Raw genomic sequence first — 26169 nt, 5'->3', positions numbered from 1 at the left:
GGCCAGAGAAGAAATCCTGTGGAGACCCAAATACCGCATCTCTGATGCCCTAGAAAGAACTAGGAGCAGAGTTCAATGGCTGTTTTTTCCAGCGAGCGATCCAATCCGTGGAATGCAGAGGCTGTGCTCTGGGTGCGGACATGGCTAAAGGGGTCCATGACCCCTTATGCCTCTTGCACCAGTGAACGTGGGAGAAGAAGGGCTCAGGGCCAGCTGCCCCCTGCAGTGCGCACGCCCACTGTTCAGCTCTCACTCCTCTGCCACTCCTCCTTGTGCTTCTGTAGGTAGGTCTGATAATGACTTGGAGATGTGACCTTTGGTGGTCCAGGTTTGTTTACTAAGGTCAAGGTTGACCTGTCTACCCTGCTGTCCTGGGACTACATGGGGGCCACCCCACCCTGCCTTTATTTGTCCAGAGCATGCCTTTTTCCCTTGGGCTGACTAGACTACCACAGGCTGACTTAGGTTAACAAGGTGCTCATCAAAGTGCCACGTGGTGTCCCAGGGAGAGGAGACATCAGTCTGGCAGTCATGAAGCCTGTGGCTCACCATGTAAAGCAGTTGTATTCAATTGTTACCTTTGAAACTCAGACCCCAAATTCAAAACTGTAAGAACGTCTCCCTCTGACAGAGGGCAGCCGTCCCATGATGCTGAGTTTTTATTCATTGCTGCATTTGTTACATAAACTTTGTGTCATGGTTAAATTGCTATCTATTAAGTTAAAAGCGTAAAAGAAGGTTTTCTTGGATTTTAAATTTCTGTATACCTGAGTTTTTTAGAAGATTGTTACTAGGTGACATTATGTAATTGTACAGATATTTATCTTCAGTGAAAAGCAAAAACTCACATGTATTTCCTTTCCTACGTTTTCATCTAACCTCATCACAACTTGAATAAATTTCATAGAGCCTCTAACATGAACTATCAGTAAAGTAAGTTCTTAACTGTTGCGATGACTGATGAAACTTGAGTACCAAGAATGTCGCTTTATAATTCTAAGAAAATCATGTTTCGTTGCTTTGTTTTTTAGCCGTTGTCACTGCTACAGCTAGCGAGATCACATACTTGACATCCTGCAGTACTGGGGGCTGTCCTCTGTGTGTTGACATTAAATAAATGTGTGGATGCATTGGAAATGCAGATAATTTTCAATAGTCATTTTCACATCTAAGTTTAAAAAAAGAAATCTCAGCCAAAAATGAAAAGCTGTTAAATGCTAAGAGCCTTGGTGTTTGTAGAACAGATAAGCACCGAGTCACTCCCTCTCATCTCTGACTGTGTCTCTGTAATTAGCAGCTTACTGTGCTCACTGTATGGGGTGTTTACTGTATGGGGTGTTTACTTTGAGTGCCAGAGCTCCCGTTTTTGTTTCCCTTTCCACCTGAACCGTCTGAGGGAAGCTGTGGTTGCTTTTTCAGCTGAGCTGTGAAAAGGCTTCTGTGTAACATGAATGCTGACACTCCAAAGGTAGCCCAGCTACTCACTGGCTCTGCTGTGCATGGCCCTGCACCCCGCAGCCATCTAGCTGGTCGCTCCAGTGAGCTAAGAGCCCCGGCAAGAGCTCTTCCCCTGACAGATTCCCTGCCTCCCCACAGCTGGGCAATTGCGTGTGGGCGTGGTGGTGGCTGCTGTGGTCCTGCCTTTGAAGCCTGCTCAGAGCCCAGTGCAGCAGGAGCTGCTGGAGCAGGCAGTGGGCGACACTCCGCTGGGCCTAGGAAGCTCAGTGATGTCTAGTGTCCCGCTACGAAGCCTTGTCCCCAGGCTTCGCTGGCCACCTCCATCTCCCAAGTGCTTCCAAGCGAGCTTTGCAGGTGTAGAGCGCAACCCCGCTGGTCTCTGCCAGGGTGGAAGCATAGAGAGTCGGCTAGAACAAGGCTCCTTCTCAGGCGCTGGTGCCTCCTTCACCTGTCACTTCCCGGCTGTTTCCTGAGCCACCAGGCTCTTGCTTAGCTGCCTCTCCACCAGGCTGATGGCCTGCCCAGCCCTTGCTCCACCTCTCCACCCTCACCAGATGGCTCCAGGAGTTTCCACTCAGTTTGGGTGGAGCCAGCTGCATGTGCGGATCTCCGCTAGCTCCATAGTGCAGAGCAGAAGAGATGCTCAGGTCTGTGGCTCAAAGCCACTGCCCGGTCTCCCACCACAGGAGCTCCAAGAGCCTATTTCTTTTCTTTTGTTTTTTTTTGTTTCATTTATTTTATGTGTATGAATGTATTGCCTGCATGTATGTCAGTGCACCCATGTTGTACAATGCCGTGGAGGTCAGAAGAGGGCTTCGAAGCCTATTATCACTGAACAGGTTTAAAGCCCTAAAAGACAGGTTGCCAGCATGTTCTATTTTGTTTGCTTAAAGAAAACCATATATTCTGATTTTTTTAAAAAACACAACTGTGCTTTAAGATTATGACCATCAGCCCTCCAGCCTGTGGATTGCTGGTGTGTTCTAGGCCGTGGATCTGTGGCGCTCCCTCAGCCCCAGGGCTGTGCCTCCTTTTGGGTGGGAGTGAGCTGGAGACAGTTTAGGACCCCCTTTTCCTGCCTGCATAGACAACTTGAGGGTGCAGTAGGACACAGGGTGAGGGCCTTAACTGATGAGGGCTTTTCTCATAGTGCACAGTATTGGAGAAGCCCGTAGCTGATTGCACTCTTTTCTGTCTTTCCCTAGATGTCTGAAAACTATACCTATTTTCCCTTTTCTAACATCAGAGACCAGGTTGTGCGGCCCATCAGTGGATAGTTCAAGGCTGACCAAGGGACATAGCCTGCCGCCCAGCAGGAACCAGGGTCCCAGGCCCTTGGGCAGTGAGCCTTCTGAGGCAGGGATAGGTGTGGATACGGTGAGTGTCCTAAACCCAACTCACTCACTGAATCTGGAGACCCACCTCATTCCTGTACCAGGGTAACAAAGACTGGTGGCTCTCTGTCCAGGTTTCTCTGGTCTTTTGGTAGGAGGTTTGCATAGTGGAGCGGTGGCATCATTAGAGTGAGCAGTTAAGGGGTAGGAACAGGAGACAGCAGCATGAGATGTTTCTCATCGCTTGTGCCGTTCTGAGAGGCGTCGGTTTACACAATTGCTCAGCTCTTGGCCTCCACCTGAGAGGAGTCACTGCTGGCGTGCCTGGAGTGTCCCTGAGCAGGAGTCTCCAGGGTCAGCCTGTCCTCAGCCGAGACAGGTGGGCCAGCGCTCCCTCGGAGGCAGTGGTGTAAGGCAAACTCTCATCCCCTTTCCTGCAGCTGTCAGAAGCTGGCTTGCATGTTACTTTGTTTGGAGTTGGGTGACCAGGTAAATCGGCCTTCAGCCCTGACTTCCATACCTCATCCTACAGCTGTCCCCTTGAGGTCCTACCCTTTCAGAAGTTTATGGCCAAAGGTTGCTGAAGTCAGTGCAGCTCTCCCAGGATCCAGAACTGGAGGCAGTGTGGGCCCAACAGAACATCAGAGCACGTCCTTGCTCTGGCATAGTATTGTGGCCCACCATCGGAACCTCCCGTCTCAGTAGCACCCACTAGGGTAGGAACCTGGACATGGTCCTTTGTTGTAAGTGCTTTTAAAGCCAAAATACTGTTTTTACTTGTCTCCTCTGGTGAAGACAAGGCAAGCTTCTATTAGCTCCGTATTGTGAATTGGAATCCAACCCAAACTGAGCCCTGGAGTATTTCATTACTTAAATTTTGAAATGAAATCTCCAATAACATTGGCAACTTTGGTAAGACCAGAAAAGCTTATTGACCATTCAAGAATTGTAAATCCCTAAAATAGGCTTTCTCCCTGGGGTAGTAGGACACTGTGCAGGTTTTCTGCCAGAGACCAGCACTTGCTGTGCCAGCTCTGGGACACACCCAGCAGGTGTACAAGCTCCTGTCAAAGCTCTTACTGCTGTGCGACCTCAGCTGGGCCCTGATCTCTACCCATTGCTCCAAGGAAAGGAATCAGAAGGGCGAATAAAGCAGCACTCTGCCCAGAGCATGGGTAGCCTGGGGCTGCGGGTCACGGTGTGCTTTGTGTAATACTTCGAGTGAATTTTAAAATGTGCTTCACACCGATCTTCACAGAAACAGAGTGCCCAAGCTTCCCCCAGCTATCTAGATTCGCCTAAGTTGGGATTTCCTGGTTCCCCTTCCACTCCTGACAATCTTTACACTAAAGCCTAGGATTATGGTCATAGGCTAGGCTGTAGCTCAGTGTCCAACTCCAAAAAGAAAGAAGATGACATTTATACTTAAGGGAGCAGGGGTTTGATACCCGGTCTCTCATAGCCCAGGCTGGCCTTAAATTTGCTGTATAGCTGAATGACCTTGAAATTCCTGGTCTTTCTGCTTCTACCTCCTAAGTGGGATTACAGGTCCGCACCACCACACCCAGCCTTACATTTTCTTTGGAATGCCACCCCTGCACCACCAATGCCTCCACTGTCCATTATGCAAAACAGCTGCATCTCTTAGGTGTTGAGGTCAAGGTCCAATGACTACTAGGGCTCTAGACATCTAGATGCTAGTGCTGAGCAGGCTCTGACCCTAGGCTGAAGGCTTTTCCCTCTTCCACCCTACGTTCAATTTCTGGCCTATGGAGTGCTTCCTGGGAAATGTGAGCCATCTGCTCATGTCCCTGCCAGGCCAGGGAACTGGAGGCTAGGCCTATCTGGTCCACTTCTCCACCCATTAGCCAGAGTTCTTCTGGCCCTCACCCCATGGCCATGCCTGACACTAAGCTGCTTTCCAGGGCTGACAGAGCAGGAGTCCAGCCCCCATCAGAGCCTGATCCCCTGGCATGCAAGTATAGATTGCAGAAGTTGAAAGGATAGATTTGTCTGGGCTTGGCTGAGTAGACTTGAAGTTTGTTCCCTTGGCCTAGTGGCCAGGGGAAGACACACTGGCACGAAAGGGCTGGTTGTCCTTGGCTCCTGAGCACCAGACAGGATTTTAGGGCCTTAACAAGGAGATGGTTGGCCAATGGACGCAGTCTGTCCCTACTAACTTCAGGATGTAGAAGCCTGGAGTCCTGGTGGCCTATGTCTATGGGAACCCCCATCCCCAGTCACAAGGCAGACTGCCGAGCCCACCGAGGGAGCACTCAATGCAGGAGGGCAGAGGGTGGTCCAACCCTTGCTGACTCCCGTGGCAGTCATGAGCCACATCACCACCAAAAATGGATCCTGTTCAAGTTGAAGTGTGCTGTCTCACACGCAGTGTACTACAAAGCTGTATACCCTCCGCCCCCCCGTCAATTTTTATTTTGATCACGGAATTTGGACTATATTCAGTTAAAAATTATTTTTACTGATTTTTAAATCATTAGCTATTGTTAAAATTGTGCCTTTCATGTTTGGCTGGCAGTAGTTTTCCATTGGCCGGCTCTGGTCAGTGTCGAAGTAATACCTCACAACAGGGCGTGTAATGGCCACTTCCCTTGCAATGGTGGGCCAAGGCTTAAGTGGCCGCTGCGTGGTGCTGCTCTCACTGCCTTGGTGAGTTTGTACGGAGGCACAGAGGGCGTGGCTCTTTGTTGCACTGTCCAAGCGGGGCTCTGTCCCCAGCAAGGGTCAAAGAGGAAGGAAGAGCCGCTGCAGATGCCAAATGGGACCAACTGCTGTATCTTGCTTCCTGGTCTCGTCTAGACCAACAGATTTCAGATCTGAGATAAAAACTAGAGGCTACACAGCCTGGCATGGGCCAGCTGCTGCCCGCTCCCTCCAGGGTACGAAGCTCACTCCATTCCAGAGTGTCACCCCACATTTCTGTCAGTTCGAGTCTGAGAAAATGCAGCAGTGTTCCCTTAGATCTGTAAAAAGTATTCATCAAGTAAATACTTTTTTAGAACTTAGGATAAGTTTGTTTCCATGGAGCCGAGTATATAGCTCTAGTGCTGAACTATTAGAAATCTTCAAATTACTCTGAGCACCAGACTGACGGAACTGCACATCCTAGTAATCAATGCAAAGGAATAGTGGTACCTTGTCTATTTGACATGACACTGGGCAGGACAGGTGTTCCCTGGGCTTGCTGCCATGGTGGCCAGTTTGTGGTGGCCATTGTGTGGTGGGGGGCTCCTTCTCCTCCTCTTCCCCAGTGCAGCTCAGGACTCGCCACCCAGGCCTGATCCCACTTTCTGTACCTGCAGTGCCTGTTCACTGGAGGCCAGCCAAAGCTGGGCTATGATCTTGGCACCTGCAACAAGAAAGCAGGCACCCTAACTGACGTGCCTTTTTGGTCTTTCTGAGACAGGGAACTCGCTCTGTAGACCAGGCTGGCCTCAAACTCAGAGATCTGCCTGCCTCTGCCTCCCAAATGCTGGGCTAACATGTCTTTTCAAAAGTGCCACTAGATTCTGTCTTTGGAGGCCCACAGGCTCCAAAGGCCTGGGCTGTACCTGGCAGGCACTGGCAGTGGTGCTAGTGACCCTCTCTTGCAGGTTCAAGCCACAATCCCTCCTGAAGGCTCTGATGGTCTTCAGGAAGCATCTCCACTTTGGGCCAGTGACCTTCCAAAGAACCCAGTCTCCTTCCTTGACCTTTGTAGTGGGTGTCGAGGCTGAGGAATTAGCTAGGTAGAATGGAGAGTGTGTTAAACCTGGCTCCCAACCCACAGAGAGGCCCTCGAGCCTGAGGACTGCAGGAGGTAGAGCACAGGGCTTGCCGCTGCCCTGTGTCTTGCTGGATTAATGTAAACTGCTTTGTTTGCAGGGTTTATTGTCATCCCCAAACCAGGCCCGTTCTCCAGGTGGAACTGTAGTGTAGCGACCCACTGGTGCTCCCAGACTCCCCAGAATGCACGAAGATGGAGTGACCAATGATGACGACGATGACGACGATGGAGCCATGAGCTGCACTGGAGCCACATGCGGGGCAGGCCTCGGGTGGCCTCGGGCGGGGTGGCCTGGGGGCTGTGCGGAGCGCTCACCCAAAGAGTTGTTTCCATTTTTAAGTCAGTCTCTTGGGGCTGTAGCAAAAAATGAGAGATGGGTTTTCTTCTTGCTTTTTACTTCAAATTCAATGTAACTAAATAACATATAATATATATACATATATACATAGTGTAAAGTAAAATGTTTCTTGGACAAGAAACCTTAAATTCAGCTGTTATAAATAGAACTTCACTGTTTGGTTTTGCACTGACCTTTTTTAAACTTTAGTGGTCAGAGGACAACCCGGGACGCACGGGATGCACTTGTAACAGAAGTTGCCACCTGACTTAAATGTGTAATTCAGAAAGACAGATGCTGCAATCGTAGATTTTTAAAATGGCACTTAAAATGGTTTAATGCTGATAGAAAGTGACTGAATACAGGGGTGGTGGGCTCCTGGCCAACCAGGATAATGGAGGAAAGAGGCCCTTTCTATCTGTTAACATTTATTTTAATACTATTGTTTCAATGCAATCAAGTCTGTATATGTGTAAATACTGTAACTCTGCAATGGGGGAAATAGTTACTTCACTAGCAATTTTCATCATTTAAGAGTGATATTTCTAATTCACAAAAACATTAATATTAAAATTATCTTGAATATACTATTTGTTTATGTTTTGTTAGACCAACTTCATTTTGAGTGGTTTTTTCCCTAATTCATTAGTTGGTCTGTAATTATTTCATCTGTACATCACATTCCTTGAACCCTTTCTGTTTGTCTGATGTAAAACAGGAACATGACTCATTTGAGATCTTGGCCCTGGGCCCCTCATCACAGGTCGCAGTCCACCCCACTGTGGGAGCTGCCAAGGCATGTAGACTTGGTGTCAGCACGTGGCCTTTCCTTGTAGCCCAGTCTGCTTGATGTCCTTCAAAGCTGGACCCATATCTATAAGTTTCCACACTGTGAGAGGGCTTCCAGAGGGTTGACCACAGTGGGTCTGCATTGCTGCTGCAGGTGATCACTGAAGACGTGCCCAGGGTCTACACCACCCAGCTGGGTCCTTCAAAGTCATTCCATGGTATCTGAAACACCGCTCAGTAGCCCCGTTGAATTGTGAGTGCACAGGGCGCTGTGACAGCACAGACCACACCAGTGCAGGCCAGGCTACTTTCTCTGTGCTAACCTTAGGTTCTGCAGCTGGGCCATCCCAGACTGGGAAAATCATGCCTTCCTCTGCTGCGTGTAGGGCCTGAGACCAGCCAAAGCTTGGGAAGGCTTAAATAAGATGCTAAGGCTACACTTTCTTCTCTCTCTCTCTCTCTCTCTCTCTCTCTCTCTCTCTCTCTCGCCCCCCGCCCCACTGTTCTGTTCTGACAAGCCCAGGTTGGCCTCAAACTCACAGCAGTCCCTCTCTCAGCTTCCCCAAGTCCATGGATGGCAGGCATGTGTCCTCATGCCTGGCTGAAGATTATTTGGCTTCTGTTACTTGTGGGTGCGTGCATGCGTGTGTGCATGTCTAGGTTAGAGAACAACTGTGGGGGGACTCTCCTTCCACCATGTAGGTTCTGGGGGGTCAGCCTTTGGTCTCGAGTCCCAGGGCAAGCACCTTTCCCACTGAGCCATCTCATGGCCCCCAAGACTCACTGTTTAAGTAAAAGAATTTATAAATCATACACTGAGAATGAGCATATATGAATCGAGTGTTAGCATATTTTAGATAGTTTTGTGTTCCTGTCACTTTGAAGCCGTGGTTACACATAAAAACTCAGCCCTTTGAGGGTCCAAAACCCTTTCAGGAAAGTGAGAAGGAACTGCCCTTGAAAACTGGCTCTTGATCCTCCTTGTCCGTAGAAGTGACAGGTGGAAATCGGGTTGACATCAGGGCAGCAATTACTCAGTGTGAAAACTGAGCGGCGTTTGACAGATGACCCTGTTGTACTGCACAGCTCTCTCGGACCTGGAGATCGCCGCCTTGGGTCCCCTGGTCTTTTGCCCTGCCTCTGACCAGCAAGTCACCCTTTGTTTTCATTTGGCCTGCTGCACGAAAGCTGTCACATGTGTCCCAGTTTACCAGAGATGACTGTGCCAGGAGCAAAGCTTTTTGGCTTTGTTCCCAAGATTAGTCCCCAGCCAAGTGGTTCAAGATGCCTTCCAAATGGTCTTGTAAATGCCCCAACGCTATGAACACACAGCATCCAGCAGGCCCTGGGGCCACAGAAGGTGAGAGCTCAGCTTACCTGGTTCTATGGGTGAGCACTGCTCCACACGTGGGGTCTGGTTCTAAAGGAAGCTGGAAAGAAGGGGCAGTATAGATGTGGTGTCCAGCTGGGCTCTAGCTGTCCATACAGCACACTCACTGCATTCAGGTGTGGCCCGGTAAAGGCCACCTCACGAGGGTTGCTTTCCCCTGGAGCAGCAGAGCAGGAAATAATCACAATGGTACCAAGCTGCGGCTCCAAGCTGAGGTGTAGATGGGTTTACAACACTAAGCAGACAGTGTGTGACTCCTCACGCTGGGATGTCTGCATGTCATCTCTGCCCCAATCTACCAACAGGCCCCATGTTGTCCTGCCCCATCCTCTTCTGAGGTCAGGCAGCCATGGGTGCAGGAGGGCAGTGCAGGCAGGAGCCAGTCGGCAGGGTCCCGGAACGAGCAGACATTTAACAGGTGGAAATGGAGAAAGGGTGATTCCCTTGTCCTTCCATCCCAGAAGGCTGTGGTAACAATTCAAACGCTTGGGGAAAAGTTAAATGATGTGGCTGGACAACCTGCACCCCCTTTTCCCAGTTTCCTGGAGACCTGCGAGGGCTCTTACAGCAGGGTCTGGTGGACTCCTATATGCTTGAGCCTGCCTGGCCCCTGTGCACGCAGTCTGGCCAGCACTACCCACAGTGGGGAAGAGAGCTACCAGCCACTGGAGCTGCCGTGGGCCCCTTGATCCTGCTGAGAGCAAGCATGGGCGATGACATCAAGTGCAGGAAACCCGAGTGCCCACAAGGGGTCTGATGGGTGGGCTGGGCAGGTGTGCCCGTCCCACAGGGCAGGGAAAGCCAGGTTCCCTTGCTGCAGCCCCTCCCTGGACTGGATAAGTTCCTAAGCCTCACATCTAGTATTGAGCCTGCCTGTGCTGGGTGTCCTGCCATGCTCCATGCCCACACTGCCTGTGCTGGGCGTCCTGCGATGCTCCATGCCCACACTGCCTGTGCTGGGCGTCCTGTGATGCTCCATGCCCACACTGCCATAGCACTACCATCTCTCTGCTGTCCCACCATCCCCCTTCTCCATTCTGGCTGTCCTTTGGCTCCTGGCACTGCCCTACCAACCACATATCAGGTGGGCTGGGGCTTGAGCCAGTAGAGTGCTGAAGGAAGGGGTCATAAATTTGAGACTAAACACTTACCTGGAAAATTCAGCTTTTAAATATTGAGCCAGGCATGGCGACTCATGCACCTTTAATCCCGGCACTAGAGAGAGGCAGATCTTTGTCAGTTCCAGGCTAGCCTGGACTACACAGTGAGTTCAAGGCCAGCCAGAGCTACATAGCAAGACCCTGTCTCAAACAGCAAAACAAATTGTAAGTTTAGAAGATAATAAAAGGGCTGGAGAGATGGCTCAGCAATTAAGATTCCTTCCTGGTCTTCCAGGGGACCTGAGTGTCGGTTCCTAGCACTGACATCAAGTGGTTCACAACTGCCTGTAACTCTAGCTCCAGAGGATTTGATGCCCTTCTTCAGACCTCTGCAGGCACATGCACATACACACACAGAGAGACACATACACAAAGTTTTTTGAAAAGATAAGAAAGGGGCCAGGTGTGGCGGCACATGTCTTTAATCCCAGCGCTTGAGAGGCAGAGGCAATCTCTGTGAGTTCAAGGCCAACTGGGGCTACAGGGAGACCCTGTCTCAAAAAAACCAAAAACTAAAGGCACACTCAATTCCTATGTTACATTTCAAACAAAAAGGGTTCAGCAGAGGCTAGGGTATGGCTCTGTGGCTGAGGGCTTACCTAGAGGGCATGAGGCCCTAGATTCCATCCCCAACACTGAGAAAGGAAAAACAAAAGCCAAGAGGCTTAGAAAAGGACCTTGTCCCTGTGACCAGGTGCCTGGCCAGTGCCTGCCTTTGAGTCCATTCAGTGCCCTTCCTTTCCTGTAGTGAAACAGGTGTGTGTGTGTGTATGTGTCCATATGTATGCACGTTGTGCACGTGCAGTAGCGTGTGCACCTATATATGGACACAGAGGCCACAGGAGGCTCTCAGGTGCCCTCTAGCCTCTCCCCCTCCCCCTTCCCTCAAATCTCACTGAACCTGGACCTTGCCATCTTTGGCTAGGTTAGTGTCCGGCAAGCCCTGGACAGCCTCCTGTCTTTGTCCTATTTTGCTGCCCCCGCTCCAGTGATGAGGTTAACGGGATGTAGCCATAACCAGGTTTTTATATGGATGCTATGGATCCGAATTCAATTCCTCATGCCTATTCAGCAAGCACTCTTACCCACTGAGCCATCCCCCAACCTCAGGCTTCTTTTGTGGCTCCAAGCAACGCAGGCAACCAGGCAGTTGGCACTGCATGGCCAGAGGAGCCTAGATCCTGGCAGCCAAGGTAACATGGTCGTCGGAGCTGGCACTTTAGAGGAATGCCAGGCCTGCTGTGCTGCTGAGATGCCACTCACCCAGTTGTGGCTCCGGAAAGCTAAAGGGAATGGCTAGTAACGATGCATTTAAGTCAGAGCGTTAAGATGAAACACTGCAATACCTTTTTAATAAAGATCAGCCGTCTCCAACAGCATCACGTGTGAGGTGCCACACACACCAGAACACCTGACAGTCCTATTGGTAAAACACGGGGGTGTAACATGCAGAGCTGCCTCTCAAGTAAGCCGAAGTGATTCACCAGAGATTTTAGTCTATTTGTATTGAGGCAAGGATGTTCAGTATGTAGCTCAGGCTGGGCTTCCCCTGCCTCCACCTCCCACATCTGGAATTGCAGGCATGAGCTACAATGCCCAGCCTCATGTTTTGATCATATAAAAAGTCCTAAAATACTCCGCACCTCAATTCTTACATGATGAGAAGAAAATAAACCCTCGAATGTGGTGGTTTTACAAATATATTAAATGGAACATACAGGTACAGTTGCTGTGGGGCTGGTTGCAAACACACGTGGCTCCAGGCCGTGGGTGCAGGTAGGCTCCGAGGCGGCTCGTCCTGGGCTACCAGGTACTGTGGGTGTGTCAGCGCAGGGCATCCTCTGGCTCATCCACTCTTAGCCACAGAGGCCTGGGCCTGCACATGGCACCTTCTCCCTCTCCAAGAGTGACCTGCTGGCATGCTGCTCAGTATTCACCCCCTTTCCTGTTGATCGTGGGCAGATGGTACTGTTTCAGGTTAGGTTTGATGACCTTCTGAGTGTCTGTCTGGTAAAGAAGAACCACAGACACTGAGTAGAGGCCAAAACCAGGCCCTGCAGCAGCCCCACACCGAAGAAAAGCTAGAGGTGAGCTACCTTCTTGTTCACACCTGCACACTTGGGGGGTCTCAACACTGGGACTCTTCCATTTGTTCCAGCACCCAACACCGACCGCAGCATGGGGCCGGAACATGATGGCAGTCTGGTCATTCCTGAAAGCCTCAGTTTCGGCAGCTTCATCAAGCTGGCCGGGCCTTGTCTTCCGGCATTGTCCTCCTCTTGCCTCAGGGGCTGCTGCTTGAAACAACACAGATCAGTCCCTTTCATGGGACTCAGGACAAGCAAAAGAGGCTCTTTTGCCTCCTCAAACTTCCTGGCTGGAGCCAGGGTGGCAACCCTATGGTGAACAGACACCCACAGGGGCAGTGGCAGCCCTCTGGTACCCCACAGGCAGGGGCAGTGCCTCCCATGAGTCCTCTTGTATCCTGAAGCCTATCAAGCACTGGCCCTCAGCGTGACCTCCACTGTGTGGCCCAAGCTGGAGAGGCTAAGGCTGAGTGCCTGTCAATTCTCTGTAAGTTGATGGATGAGTACAGGTTTGAAGCACTCTAGGGGACTGCCCACCACCTGGTCTGCCCCAGTATGCTTTTATTTTTTAGTCTTTTTTGAGACAGCGTATCCCTGTAGCCACAGCTGTCCTAGAACTCACTAAGTAGACCAGGCTGGCCTTGAATTCACAGAGATCAGCCTGCCCAGCACGCTTTTCTTTTTTTTTCTTTATATTTTATTTATTATTTTTATGTGTATGAGTGTATTGCCTGCATGTAGGTAAGTGCTCCCGAGTCATGCAATGCCCATGGAGAACAGAAGAGACTGTCGGATCCCCTGGAACTGGAGTTAAGTACGGATAGTTGTTAGCTGTCATGTAGGTGCTGTGATTCAAACCTGGATTTTCTGCAAGAAGAGTCAGTATTTTTAACCGCTGAGCCATCTCTCCAGCCCCCCCAGCATGCTTTTCTACTGCTGCAGACTAAGAACTGCTTCTTTTTCTCTTTTTTGATACAGGGTCTTACTATGTACCACTGACTGGCCTCAAACTCAGAGATCTGCATGCCTCTGCCTCCTGAGTGCTGGGATTAAATGGTGGTTTCTGCATGTTTTAAAAATATTTTATTTATTATTTTTATTTTATGTGTACGAGTGTATCACCTGCATGTATGTGAGTGCACCCGTGTCATGCAATGCTGCGGAGGTCAGAAGAGGGCTTCGGATTCCCCTGGGACTGGAGTTAAGGATGGTTTGTAGCCACCATGTGGGTGCTGAGAATCAAACCCGGGTCCTCTGCAGGAGCAGTCAGTGCTGTTAACTGCAGGGCCATCTCTCCAGCCCCAGGTTTCTGCATTTTTTTTAAGGATTGAAAAAAAAAAAAATTTCAGGGCTTTGAAGAGACTGCAGACCGCAAATGTCCACATTTGGGCAAGTATAGGTGCTGCCGCCTCAGGGGCCTCATGTAAGGTGTGGCTGTCACACCACACCCAGGATAGGTATGGTTTGCAAGTCCTCAAGCAGCTCCTCTCTGGCTTTCAGAAAGTAGTGCCTTCAGTGCTGGAGAGATGGCTCAGTGGTTAGAGCACTGACTGCTTTTGCAGAGGACCCAGGTTCAGTTCCAGCACCCACATGGCAGCTCACAGCTGTCTCGAACTCGTTTCAGGGGACTGGATGCCCTTTTCTGACATTGCATGATGGGGTGTACTTATATACATGCAGGAAAACACTCATACACATAAAAATAATTTTTGAAAATAGTAGTGCTCACTTCTCATGTGACTGGAAGTGGGACTTTGGAACGGGGAAATCAGACATCAGACAATGAGTTGAGGGCAGGGGGTGCAGCAGTGTGGGCAGGTAGGAGGCTATCTGTAGTGACGGGAGCTGAGGGAGGAGCAGCCAAGGTGGGCCCAGGCAGCTGAGAAGCCATGGGGAAGAACAGTCTTGGGGAGAGCAGGAGATGGTCCTGCACAAAGTTCGCCTGGTAGGCATGCAGAGGCTGTGTCTATAGGCCTGGACACGGCAATCAAGGCTCTGGTAGCCATTCTGGCTACAAGTGGATCCATGTTCTCAGCTGCCAGTAAGGACAGAGCCCTCGATAAAGACGGGATGAGCAACTGATGAGTGGGTGGCTTCGGGTGCTGGCTAGCCTGAACTGGGCACTGGTGCCATGTGCCAGGTGAAAAGACCACAGGGTGAAGCTCCCTCACTGGCAGGAAGCACGCACAACGCTCCAGGCTGGCTGGCGGGTGCTCCTAGGCCTGCTGTGCTCATCAGCCATAGCCAGGGGCTACATGGCATCTATACCTCCTGCCAGGGTTGTTTTCAGGATATAAGCAGGTGTGTCTGCAAAGGGCTTTGGCACAGAATGAACACCTGTGCATGGCCATCACTTGTGGGAGGGTCTTCTCTCTGGGCTTACTCCTACTGGTAGCCTTGGATCTGTAGATGTGGGCAGAAAGGGCCTGGGTAGTTAGAACCAGGCCTCACAGGGCAACTAAACTACCCCTAACGGGAGACCGGACGCAGCTGACAAGGCACTGTCTCCAGCTCAGATGGAACACCGTCCTCCACAGGTGGCAGCCTCCTCAGACACAGGCCACCTGGTGGCACCCAGGGCCTACCCAACTTACTGCTTTCAGCCTGTACCTGCGCTCTGCCATCCTTTGAGAACAACCAGTTGTGACCTAGTGGCTCTGGTGCCACGGGCTTCTGGGGGAAGTGAGTTCTGCGGTTGGCGGGGGCCTGCGTCTCAGTCGCCCTACTGGGGAGGAGAAGAGAGTGACAGACTCTGCTGAGGGCAACCCTATCTGCACTGGGAGTTCAGGCTACCTGAACTATGGGTGGTAATTTGCACGGCCCACCTGGGGACCAAACTGCTACCTTGACAGTCAAATTCAGGAGCGTGCAGCCGTGTGAAGGCAGATGCCTGGGCAAGCACCTCCTACGCTCTCACTTGGCAGGCGCCTCCAGAGCTAGGTAACACGCAGGTCACTCTACAGACACTGTCACCCTGGATGTGCACCAGGCTCTTCTAGCATGCTTACCTCCTGGAGCCTTGGCATTCACCCCAACACAGGCACACAGCCTCCTTCCCTGCCAGGAAGCTGCCAAGTCTCATTTAGGCGGGGGGGCAGGGTTCCCAAGAGACAACGACCACTTAGAATAGACTGTTCCCAGGACTAGGGGACCCTTCACAGGCCAGTCCTTTGCCACAGGGGTCTCAGGAGCCAAGGCTTCCCACCCGTCACGAGGCAGTGCACAGAACGCCTACCTCTGTGCCTGGAAGTAAGGGTGCTGCAAGGCTTGGTGGGCTGCAATTCGCTCGTCAGGGTCATAGGCCACCATTGCATGCAGGAGCGAGAGGCATTGCGGGGACAAATTGGTTGTCAGTAGAGGTATTCCTGATCCCTTTTTAAAAGGAAAATCAAAACTCATAGCTCTCGACCTGTATTGAAAGCCCAATGATAATAAACCATCACGTCATTATTAGAGCACCGGCTGGTTATCACCCTGACTCTAAGGGACCCACACAGAAGGTAAGTTCACCGTCTCCACAGGGAGCAAGTCAGGCCAGGTGTGGTGTGCAGGCCTGTGTGGCACTTCAGCCACAGAGGTAGGGAGGTCAGGAGTTCAAGGTTAGGCTTTTTAAAAAGTGGGGGGAGTGGGTCAGAGAACTGGGTTCTTTAACCACCAGAGCAAATCCAACCATGCCAAGGGCTCTGGGGGATCTCAACGGTCAGTGCAGGTTCACCCACTATATGAAACACACCACTCTGAGGCTGCACAGTGGGGAGGCTGTGAAAGGGAGCTGGGAGCTTTCTGCATCCCCTGCTTCATTTTGCTGTGAACTAAAACTACTACAACAAATAGTCTCCCCAAAGGGATGTGTACTGCAAACATAAGCAGACTCTCTTCCTTAGCAAAGTACATCATCACCTTCCCATAAGAGAAAAATGAAGTTAAATGGAGAAAATGGGAGGAAGCATATCTCCTGCCTTCCAGATCAGAGGCTTCTGGGAGACCTCCTCTCTCAAGCCCCCGAACCCTGCAGGCTTCATCTATCATCAAAATAAACCCCAATGGGGCTGCAGGGGCCTAGTCTGGGCATCACTGTCACCCTCTGGCTATGGGTGGGCAGCCCCAGAAAGTCCTCCTGGACAGCCTTTCTGAGGCAGGCAATGGTTCTCACCAAGCATACCCAAGTCCTATATAAATATTCTGGAGATAAAAATCAATTCCAGACCCTCCAAAAGACCATGAGAACTTTCTGTGACACTCAAAGATATGCTTGGGAGAGAGAATACAGCTCTGTTGAACCCCAAAGACACCGGCTGGCTCCCCTTTCATAGTAGCGGGAGCCCAAATGGGTGCACAGCCCACAAAATGCCATGGGGTCACAGAGACAGCTCGCCTAGAGCCAGTCCTGGCCTGCTGTAGAAAGGCCGAGGCCGGGCCAGTGAGTCCACGTTAGTCCCTTGGGGCACGTCATACTTACTGTTTGAACTTGTTGAGGGTCTTCTGACAAGGTGTACCGATGACATCATGGATTTTTGCGATCTGGTCCAGTTCATTCACACCAGGGAAAAGGGGCTGCAGGCTGCAGAGGTGTGCCAAGGGACAATGTGATGAGCCCAGGGATGCAGGCCTCCTACAGGGCTGGCCTCCCCCATGGGGTCAGTCCACAGAAATAAGCCTCACTCACAGCAAGTCTCTGGGCTGGAGACTACATTCTTCCTTTGACCGAGTCCTCCCTATGGTCTTGCATTTCCAAGAGACAAGCCACACCCCCCCACACTCCTTTGTTCAATACCCTATTTCTCTACAACAAAATGCTACAAACCACAGGACCCTCCTGTTAGCCAAGGGCCTTTGGCTCAGGGTGCAGTATGTCAAGCCTTGTTGGCAAGTGAGTTCCAAGAAACCTTTTAGTTTTCAAAGTTTTTATGACTGGGGGATACAGGTGAAGACTTAAACCTAAATGTGTAAACTCAGTCTGCCTTCCATGCCACAATAAGACTGAAAATAGAACTCTGGCAGTTAGACTAGCTTTGCGCCCCAAGGAAGGGGCCAATGTGAGAGGGCAGGAACCAGCTCTGAGGCAGGACAGGCTGTCAAAGCCCAGCAGGTTTAGTAATAGACTCGCCTGAGGCTGCCCAACTCTGCTGGGACGGCACTTGCTGCCGCTGGTGCTCTCAGCTTCAGTAAAGTTATGGCTGGGCTTTCCAAACAGCATGTTGCCAGTGTGAGCACATGGAGCCAAGGCAGGTATGTCCTGAAATGCCAGCGGTCATAAGAGCAGGTGGGACTGGGTGACACCTCACTTAAAGATCCACTGTGGGCGACGTGCCACCCGCCCCTCCCTGGGCTCTTAGGTGCTAGACCACTCACCAGTGAATGGGACAAACCCTCAGCCTGTCCCCAACCACTGTTTCCCCCAGATATGGAGTCAAAAGGTCAGAGGAAGGGGCTGGGCAACAGAGGAGAGATGGCTGGGCCTAGGGTTTTCTAGAAGCATCCAGTTGTGTTGGAAAGTGCCCCATTCTCACATTGTGGCTGTATACCCTACTTGCTATGACTGTGCCTCTCAAGGGTGAGCCTTGGAGGCTACTCTCTCACCTGACCATGGCAGACCCAAAGGGAGCCTTTGCAGCCTGTGCTCTTGAACCCTGTGGTCACCTCATGATCAAGAGACCCCCCAACTCCCCCAACATGGGGCCTGATGGTGATGGCTCCCCAGGAAGAGCAAGCAAGCACAAGCACTTGGCAAATCTAGAAAATAAGCCTAGAAAACTTCCTGGAGCTCATAGGAAGGAGCCTGAGCTGCCCTCACCCCTGCCTTGCCATGTGGCCTGCCCACGTCACTCTGTGAGGTGCATCAAGCACCCACTCTACCTGGCAATCTCATAGAACACGCAGCCAGCGCTCCAGAGGTCCATTTTGTACGTGTAGAACCCATCAGTGAGGAGACATTCTGGGGCCCGGTACCAGCGGGTGGAGATATACTCTGTGTAGGGCTGCTTGGAATAAACACTCCGGCAGGACCCGAAGTCCCCTAATTTCAGGACGTCCTGCTGCAAGGGGGAAGAAAGTGGGGCGAATACCATCTCACTATGCAGCTGCTGGCACACAACCATTTCAAGCTTTTACGTACTATAGAAAAAGTCCCAGCATCTAGGCGGCTTGAAAAACACGATAGGGGCCTTACAAACATGACAAGGGCTTTACAGAACCCCCCCCCAAGAGTGTCTCCAGTGGAGGGGAGGGAACATATTTACACACTTCCGTGTGTTCTGAAAACGGCTAAGTGCTCCCCTCAGCATCGCAAACACATTCCCTTAGCAGCTCCCAAGGCCACCTACTGGAGTGGCTCACTTCTGGCTTTACCTCACACAGGCCTCTTGCAGCCAAGTGGCTCCAGGGGACTCGGGATGGTGAGTCAGAAAGATGCAGGGAAAGCGTACACAGCACACTCTAAACTCAGTAGTGAAGATGACTTTGGTGGAAGCCCTCAAGGCTGAGACTTCTCAAATGTGGAGGGCCCTAAATCCACCCTTGCCACACTGACATTCATCAAAACAGCCATGTGTAGAGAGGAGCTGGCTGTTGTGCGGGACAGGCACCTAACATTGCATTCTTTCAGGGCTTAAGTCAATTATGTTGGCAGCTTTGAATAAATAAAACTTTTACAAACTGGGAAGAAAAAGAATCTAATAAAGCAGGCTGCGGATGTAGCTCAATGGCAGAACACACCTGCCTAGCATCAGTCAGGACCTATTCTGGCACCACAGAACCCGAGCCCAACCATGCTTTCCGATTATCTGGAACTGAAGAATCATTCAGTGAAAAAGTTTATAATCTGCAGTTATTCTGATACCAAGTTTTCATATAAAAGTCCTTACCACCGGCGTGGTGGCGCATACCTTTAACCTCAGCACTCCCGAGGTAGAGGCAGGCAGATCTCTGAGGGTGCAAGGCCAGCCTGGTCTACATAGCAAGGCCAGCTGGGGCTACAGGGAGACCCTGTCTCAAAAAGACAAAAAAAAATTCTTACCTTTACTAGAATATTTTCCGGTTTTACGTCTCTGTGAAATATTCCATTTCTGTAGTCAGTATTAAAAAAGAAAAAGTAGAATTAATTGTACCTCACTGATTAGATCCTTCAAACGAAGCTGTATTTTCTACCAGTGCTATTACAGTGCATCTGCTCGAGAGCTGCTCCCCGCACGTACCTGTGCATGTGGTCGAGGGATTTGCATAACTGGTACATGTAGTGCATAATTTTTTTTTCTGATAATGGGTGTCTTCTCCCTGTGTCATCAAGGAAATGGGCAGATGTGGTAATCAATGCCTCATACTCTCTTTGTGAAATAAAAATAGAGTTCATTGTCATTTTAATGGTATATGAAAACTAGCTTGGGGTGACAGCATAGTCCTGGAACCCTAGTACTTGGGAGGTGATGACGGGAAGCAGGAATTCAAGGTTCTCCTCCACTACACAGTGAGTTTGAGGCCAGCCTGACTCAAAAATAAAAAAATGTAAAAGTTTACAACAACTTAGGTTCCTCTCTGAAAAACAAGTTGAAATACTTTTAGGAAATATGGAATGTGCTTATAAAAGATACCACTTACTTTTTTACATTTATTTATTTATCGGGGGCAGAGGCATGCCATGGCGCACTTGTATGAATCATGTATAATCTGTGGGAGTCACTTCTCTCCTTCCATCATGTGGTTACGTGGATGGAACGCAGCTTATTAGGCTTGGCAGCAAGCACTTTTACCCACTGAGCCATCATGCCAGCCCACCATTTAAAATTTTATATACTAAGCTGGGCTTTTAAATATTTGATTTTTTTTTTTTTTCGTCTTTTTGAGACAGGGTCTCCCTGTAGCCCCAGCTGGCCTGGAATTCACTATGTAGACCAGGCTGGCCTTGAACTCACAGAGCTCTGCCTGCCTCTGCCTCCCAAGTGCTGGGATTAAAGGCGTGCACTACCACACCCAGCTTAAATATTTTGATTTTATGTATATTGAGTGTACTGCCTGCATGCATGTAAGTGTACCCAAGTCATGTAACACCCTCAGAGGTCCAAAAAGGGTGTTGGAATCCCCTGCAACTAGAGTTATGGACAGCTGTTAGCCATCATGTGGGTATTGGGAATTGAGCCTGGGTCATCACAGCCATCAAAGACTAAGACACAGGCTTTTAATCCCAGCATTTGGGAAGCAGAGGCAGACGGATTGCCATGCAATCAAGGCCAGCCTTGAATGGTCTACACAAAAGAATCTTACATACTGCCACAGTCTCATCTAGAGTCACCTAAGGCATGCATGTTGACTTCAGTGAGAACCGCACTGAGTGACAGTCACAAGGGTAATGTGGTCTGATCTGGAACCTTCCAGGATATTCCCCTTCAAAATTGTTCTTGAAATCAGAGTCATTTGAAAACCACATATCTGCTTGGGCGTCCTTCCTACATGAGGCTCTCCACTGTATTTATTATTATTATTATTTTTAATTCCATGTGTATGAGTGTTATACCTGCATGTAGGTGAGTGCACCCATGCTGTGCAATGCCTAAAGAGAACAGAAGAGGCTGTCGGATCCCCTGGAACTGGAGTTACGGACAGTTGTTAGCTGCCATGTGGGTGCTAGGATTTGAACCCAGGTCTTCTGCAAGAACAACCAGTGTTCTTAACCACTGAGCCATCTCTCCAGCCTTGTATTTATTATTTTGAAATGGTGTATCTCTATGTTGCCCAGGCTAGTCCGTAACTCCTGGGCTCAAGCAACCCTTCTGCCTCAGGTAAGACAGGCATGCACCATGGTGTTGGCCTGGATATCTCCATCTTAAAGGGCGAGGACCACAGTTCCGAAGAATGACCACCTCTGCTCTGGATTCCCAGTGCACACTACTCTCCTACACGCCCTTGGCCATTCAGATCAAGGTCCCTGATGCAGTGTCTGGTAACCATCTGAAGGCCACACCCTCCTTCCTTCCTATAGTTTTTCATCACAGTCTAAGCTCTCAGTACTCAACTTCCAGCATCACAGTTCACTGCTTCAAAACAAGTCACATTTGCCAGGTCTGGTAGCACGCCTTTGATCCCAGCACTCAGGAGGCAGAGGCAGAGGCAGGCGGATCCCTGTGAGTTCAAGGCCAGCCTGGTCTACATTGTGAGTTCCAGGAGAGCTGGGGCTACAGGGAGACCCTGTCTCAAAAAGACCAAAAAAAAAAAAAAAAAAAAAAAGTCACATTTGATAGATTTCAAGTTCAAAGGTCGGTGTTTTTAATCCACTCTCCCCCTCCATAAGGACATGGCCTATTTGGAATTGTTAGTCCTAAATGTACAACTATTTTTGTCAAATAAATTTATACTTTTTCTCTGCACTACTAAACAAGGATGTTTATAATATACAAATAGAAAATAATTTAAAACCAAGCGTGATAGCACAGGACTGTAATCTCTGTACTCAAGAGGTAGAGGCAGGAGAATTAGGGGTTCAAGCCCAGCCCAGGCTAATGAGACCCTGTCTCAAAAACAACAAACCAAAAGAAAGTATCTTTCATTAGCTGAGCAGGGCAGCCTGTGATCACAGGGCTCAGGATGGACTGGCACAAGTTCAAGACTAGCCTAGTCTACACAGTAAGTTTCAAGTTAGCCTGAGCTATAAAGCAAGACCCTGTCTCAAAACAACAAAAGAAAATAATTTATTTGTAAGATACCTAAGTGTAACTTTTCATGCAATGCCAGTCTTTTTTTTTTTTAATTTAATGTGTACGGGTATATTGCTTGCATGTAGGTAAGTGCACCTGTGTCATGCAATGCCCTTGGAGGTCAGAAAAGAGTGTTGGATCCCCTGGAACTGGAATTACGGACAGCTGTTAGCTGCCATGTGGGTGCTGGGATCGAACCCAGGTCCTCTGCAAGAGCAGTCAGTGCTCTTAACTGCTGAGCCATCTCCCCAGCCCCTATAATGCCATTGTTGTTTATATTTTTCACATCTTATAATTTCTCAGAATTAAAATAAAAAGAAAGTTAAGATTTTATTAGTTTTCCTGAACTCGAAGAATTTTATAACCTAGTACCGACTGAGCTGGGGACGTTAACTCAGTGGTAGAGCACTTACCTAGCATGCTTGAAGCCTTGGGTTCAGTCCCCAGTACAGCGGGGAAGAAGAGAGGGAGGGACGGAGGAAGGAGCAAGGCGCAGTGGTAGCTCATCCCCATCATTTCAGCACTCCGGAGGCTGAAGCAGAAGGTCACCAGAAATCTGAGGTCACTCTGGCTACAGAGTGAGCCCAACAACAACAAAAAATCACCGGGTGTGGTTTCAAATGCCTTTAATCCCAGCACTTGGGAGGCAGAGGCAGGCGGATCTCTGAGTTCGAGGCCAGCCTGGTCTACATAGTGAGTTCCAGGACAGCTGGGGCTACAGGAAGACCCTGTCTCCAAAAGACCAAAAAAACAAAAAAAAAAAAAAAAAAAAAAAAAATCTAGAGCCAGGCATGGTGGATACAGCTTTTATTCCAGAACTTGGATATTGCACACATACAGTACCAGCACTTGGAGGCTGAGGCAGGACGAGGAAGAGTTCAAGTTTCCGACCACTACATAATGAGACACTGTCTCAAACAAAACAGCAGAGCACAGCTTCCATCTCCCTCCCACCTGCTGCGGCAGGCTCTCCTCAGGCCATTCTTGAGATCACACTGCCTGTCACTGCCAGCTCAGTGAGCTCAGCACTACCTCACCAATTCCCTCTGCCACACAAGCTGCCCACCTCCAGTAAGCACCCCACCCTGGTGGCTGAGGCACAGACTGTCCCATCTGCTTCACTCCTGGTTGCACAGTTCTGAGGTGAAGTACAGTGAGGCTGCTGGGGCCCTCTGTAGTGGAGTGACTGTTCCATTCTGTACCTGGAATTTCTCTCATGCACTCCTAAAGCTCCCTCCCAATGCTCTGCTGATGGAGCCTACTTCTATCATGCCATGCATCCAAATCTTTAAAAAACATTGCATGTATTTATGTCTGTGTGTGGATACACATGCACAGAGTGGACAGCCTACAGAAGTCTTTTCGCTCCTTCCACTATGTAGGTTCTAGGAATCCACCTCAGGTCATCAGGCGTGACAGCAAGCACCTTTGTGTGCTGAGCCATCTGGCTAGCCCACACATCCAAATCTTAAAGCATGAAGCAGGCATTATATAATCATCATCTGAACTTGACCTCAGAAATGGGGGGCTCTGAGGAAAGTGTCATGAACACACTACAGTGATCCTTTAAAAAGCACACACTAAAGCCCAAACGCAGATCTGTAAGTTACAGACACAGGCAGGGACCTAGGAACATGGGTTTCTCAGCTGCTCTGGTCCCCAGCATGGGTCCTGCTCACCAACCAGCCAGCCTCCTTAGTCTCCTTCCGAAGCCTTGGGGGCCAGGGCCAGCTCTCTTCCCTGTTGGTCCCTAGAGGGTATCCTCATAGGAGAGAGGGACCACAGAACAGTGCAGGGCCAGTGGTCGTGTGCACAGCCTGAAAAAGGACCGCCCACTGTCCACCGTTCTCATAGACAGATCCCGCCCTCCAGGCCAGACTGTATCTGGTTCCTGACTCACAATGAATACCAGTGTGTCACTATTTACTTAGGATGTTTGACATTCCTAAGACTGTATGTGGCATTGCAGAAGACTCTGGCTGTGCAGATAAGGGCTGTGCAGTGTGGGGCTGGGACCCTCGCATAGCCCACAGGAGGTCCTTTACTAATGGCCCCGCCTTTCTGTTTGGTCCAGACTATTTGAAAAGGAGAATCTGGGTCTGTAACTCCAATTCCAGGGATCCAATGCCCTCTTCCGCAGGCATTTCACAACATGGTGCACTTAACATGCAGGCAAAAACTCATACACATAAAACGAAGATAAATTTAAAACATGTTGCTGGGCACGATGGTGCAGGCCTTTAATCCCAGCGTTCTGTGAGATGAGTCTCTGAGACTGAGGCCAGCCTGGTCTACAGAGCAAGTTCCAATGACAAAAACGCTGCTTCACTGTCCTGAGCGGCAGACTGACAGGCCGACAAAGGCATCAGTTCCTGAGCGCAGTGTCCACAGGGATGCAGAAGTGCCATGGCGTGCAGCTAAGGTCCACTGTCCTTTCTACATGTGGACACAAGTGACACAGGAAAAACTAAACAGACCTAAAAGAACTCTCTTGATAAAGATAAAATTTAACCGGCTCAAGTTCTGTGTCACAGATGAACTCGTATTTTCTTCCTCTCGTTGGTACATGAAAAACGGCTCCTCTCATACTAAAAGGATCAGGTGTGATGAAATAGAAAACACCTATGGATTCGGCTAGAACAGCAGCGCCTACTGAAAGGGCGCTGCTGCACGGCGGTGAGGCACAACGTACCAGCTACTCAGAACAATGAACGTCATGCTGCTGTCACGGTCAAACCAACTGCTCTGCGTGTTCTATTCCCTCAATATCATGGACTCCTTTCAGGATGTTTGTGTCACCCTAAAGTGACACAGCTAGACCACTGACCAGGGGCAGCTGGTACGAGCAAGGATTTCTGGGCCAGCCTATTAGAGTCTAATAATCAAACACAGAATGCTGCCAGTGGACAGTCTCAGGGTCTGGGAGACAAGTGTGAAGGGAAGAGGGGACCAGCAGGAGCGGATGAGGAGACCGTGCCAACAGTCAATGGTGTGGCCCCAGCAATCAGCAGTTTTGGTTCTGCTTCCCAGAGGCATAACTGGACTTTTTTCCAGAGGCTGCCTCTCAGAATGTGAGCTCCACATGGGGGTCTGCTGTGTTCCTACCTCCAGAACAGTTCAAAGCATGGAGTTGCGATGGAGACCCCTGTCCCACTCTTGCTTCTGTCATAGGTCCAGGCCAGCTGGAGTATCCCCAGCCCTCAATCAGTTCGGCCTCCCAGACACCTGCTAGACAAAGGCAAGACATCCCACAATGCACTTCTAGATATGTCTGCAATTGTGTGATCACTGTTTCTTTAGGCTCTGACAGTGCTGCTGGACACTCTAATAACCTAAGTAGTCAATTAGGGGAACTTATCTGTTGGAGGCCCCAAGCCAGGAACAGGGAAGGAGCCCTAGGAAACAAGGAGCCTGGAGTGAAGGGTTCCCAGACTCACGTCTCAGTGCCAGGTGTCCAATCTTTACTTCAGATTCCAGCCTGACCCTTCAAACCTCCATTTGTTCATCTGTAAAGCAGAGATGGTGGTAACAGGGCCAGTGGCAGAGTGTGTCCCAAGACAGCAGCTCATGCTTAAGAAAAAGAACATGGACTCTGGAAGGCAACGAGCTCAGGCCCCAGTTCTACCACAACTTTGGGCAAGTTACTTCTTTCTCTGCTCCCTCATTTCCTCATCTTTAAAGTAGAGATAATAAAAGCAGGCTGGGGAGGTTGTGGGGTAAAATGAACATATTTCTCTAAGAATAGTGCCTAGGAAACAGACGTGGTGGCACACACGCTTTAAACCTAGCACTTGGGAGGCAGAGGCAGGCGGACCTCTGTGAGTTCAAGGCCAGCCTGGTCTATGTAGCGAGTTCCTGCAACTCGCAACCCTGGCAGCAACTCAGATTCAGTGCGGACAGCAAAGTCTGTGAAAACTCCCAACACTCGCACTAACGGCCGCAAACTCCGCAAGCTTCTTCAGCATTTACAGAAAGGGGTGTGCAATTGTAAACCTTCTCACAGTTCAGAAGCTACCGACAAAGACGGCGATCCATTCTCAAGAATGTAACTACTAGAAGAAAAGATCTCAGCCTCCAAGACTCTACCAGTGGTCAGAGTCCCAATTTGGAGTGACCAGCCTGCAACACCATGGCTGGCTGGCCT

At 50.0% G+C, this 26169-nt stretch overlaps 2 protein-coding genes across 22 annotated transcripts in view; one reads left to right on the top strand and one right to left on the bottom strand.

Annotated features, from left to right (window-relative positions):
- The window catches only part of Wdr20 (WD repeat domain 20), an 86258-nt gene extending 78755 nt beyond the window's left edge, over positions 1 to 7503 (top strand). For all 7 annotated transcript variants that reach the window (XM_008825593.3, XM_008825592.3, XM_008825591.3 and 4 more), the window contains one exon: positions 6678 to 7503. Coding sequence is in view for 3 of the 7 variants with exons in the window: in XM_008825592.3 (XP_008823814.1) it covers positions 6678 to 6731 (54 nt within the window). In the remaining 4 variants the exon portion in view is untranslated. The remainder of the gene's footprint in view (positions 1 to 6677) is intronic.
- The window catches only part of Mok (MOK protein kinase), a 45729-nt gene continuing 26359 nt past the window's right edge, over positions 6800 to 26169 (bottom strand). For 2 of the 15 annotated variants that reach the window (XM_029559881.1, XM_029559894.1), the window contains 8 exons: positions 19536 to 19614; positions 19358 to 19406; positions 18199 to 18377; positions 16802 to 16903; positions 15578 to 15751; positions 14953 to 15067; positions 12352 to 12552; positions 11943 to 12262 (listed from right to left, as the gene is read on the bottom strand). In XM_029559881.1, the coding sequence (XP_029415741.1) occupies positions 12182 to 12262; positions 12352 to 12552; positions 14953 to 15067; positions 15578 to 15751; positions 16802 to 16903; positions 18199 to 18377; positions 19358 to 19406; positions 19536 to 19614 (980 nt within the window). In that variant the 3' untranslated portion in view covers positions 11943 to 12181. Of the gene's footprint in view, positions 6934 to 9082; positions 9253 to 11942; positions 12263 to 12351; positions 12553 to 14936; positions 15068 to 15577; positions 15752 to 16801; positions 16904 to 18198; positions 18378 to 19357; positions 19407 to 19535; positions 19615 to 22438; positions 22544 to 26169 lie in introns of those variants that run through there. The other 13 variants (XR_003848192.1, XR_003848193.1, XM_029559893.1 and 10 more) reach the window with 13 other exon arrangements.

The sequence above is a fragment of the Nannospalax galili genome, unplaced genomic scaffold (assembly GCF_000622305.1).
Source record: "Nannospalax galili isolate Female #2095 unplaced genomic scaffold, S.galili_v1.0 scaffold188, whole genome shotgun sequence".
Taxonomy (NCBI): Eukaryota; Metazoa; Chordata; class Mammalia; order Rodentia; family Spalacidae; genus Nannospalax; species Nannospalax galili.
Note: the sequence above shows the minus strand (reverse complement) of the source record. Positions and strands in the feature narration are given on the sequence as shown.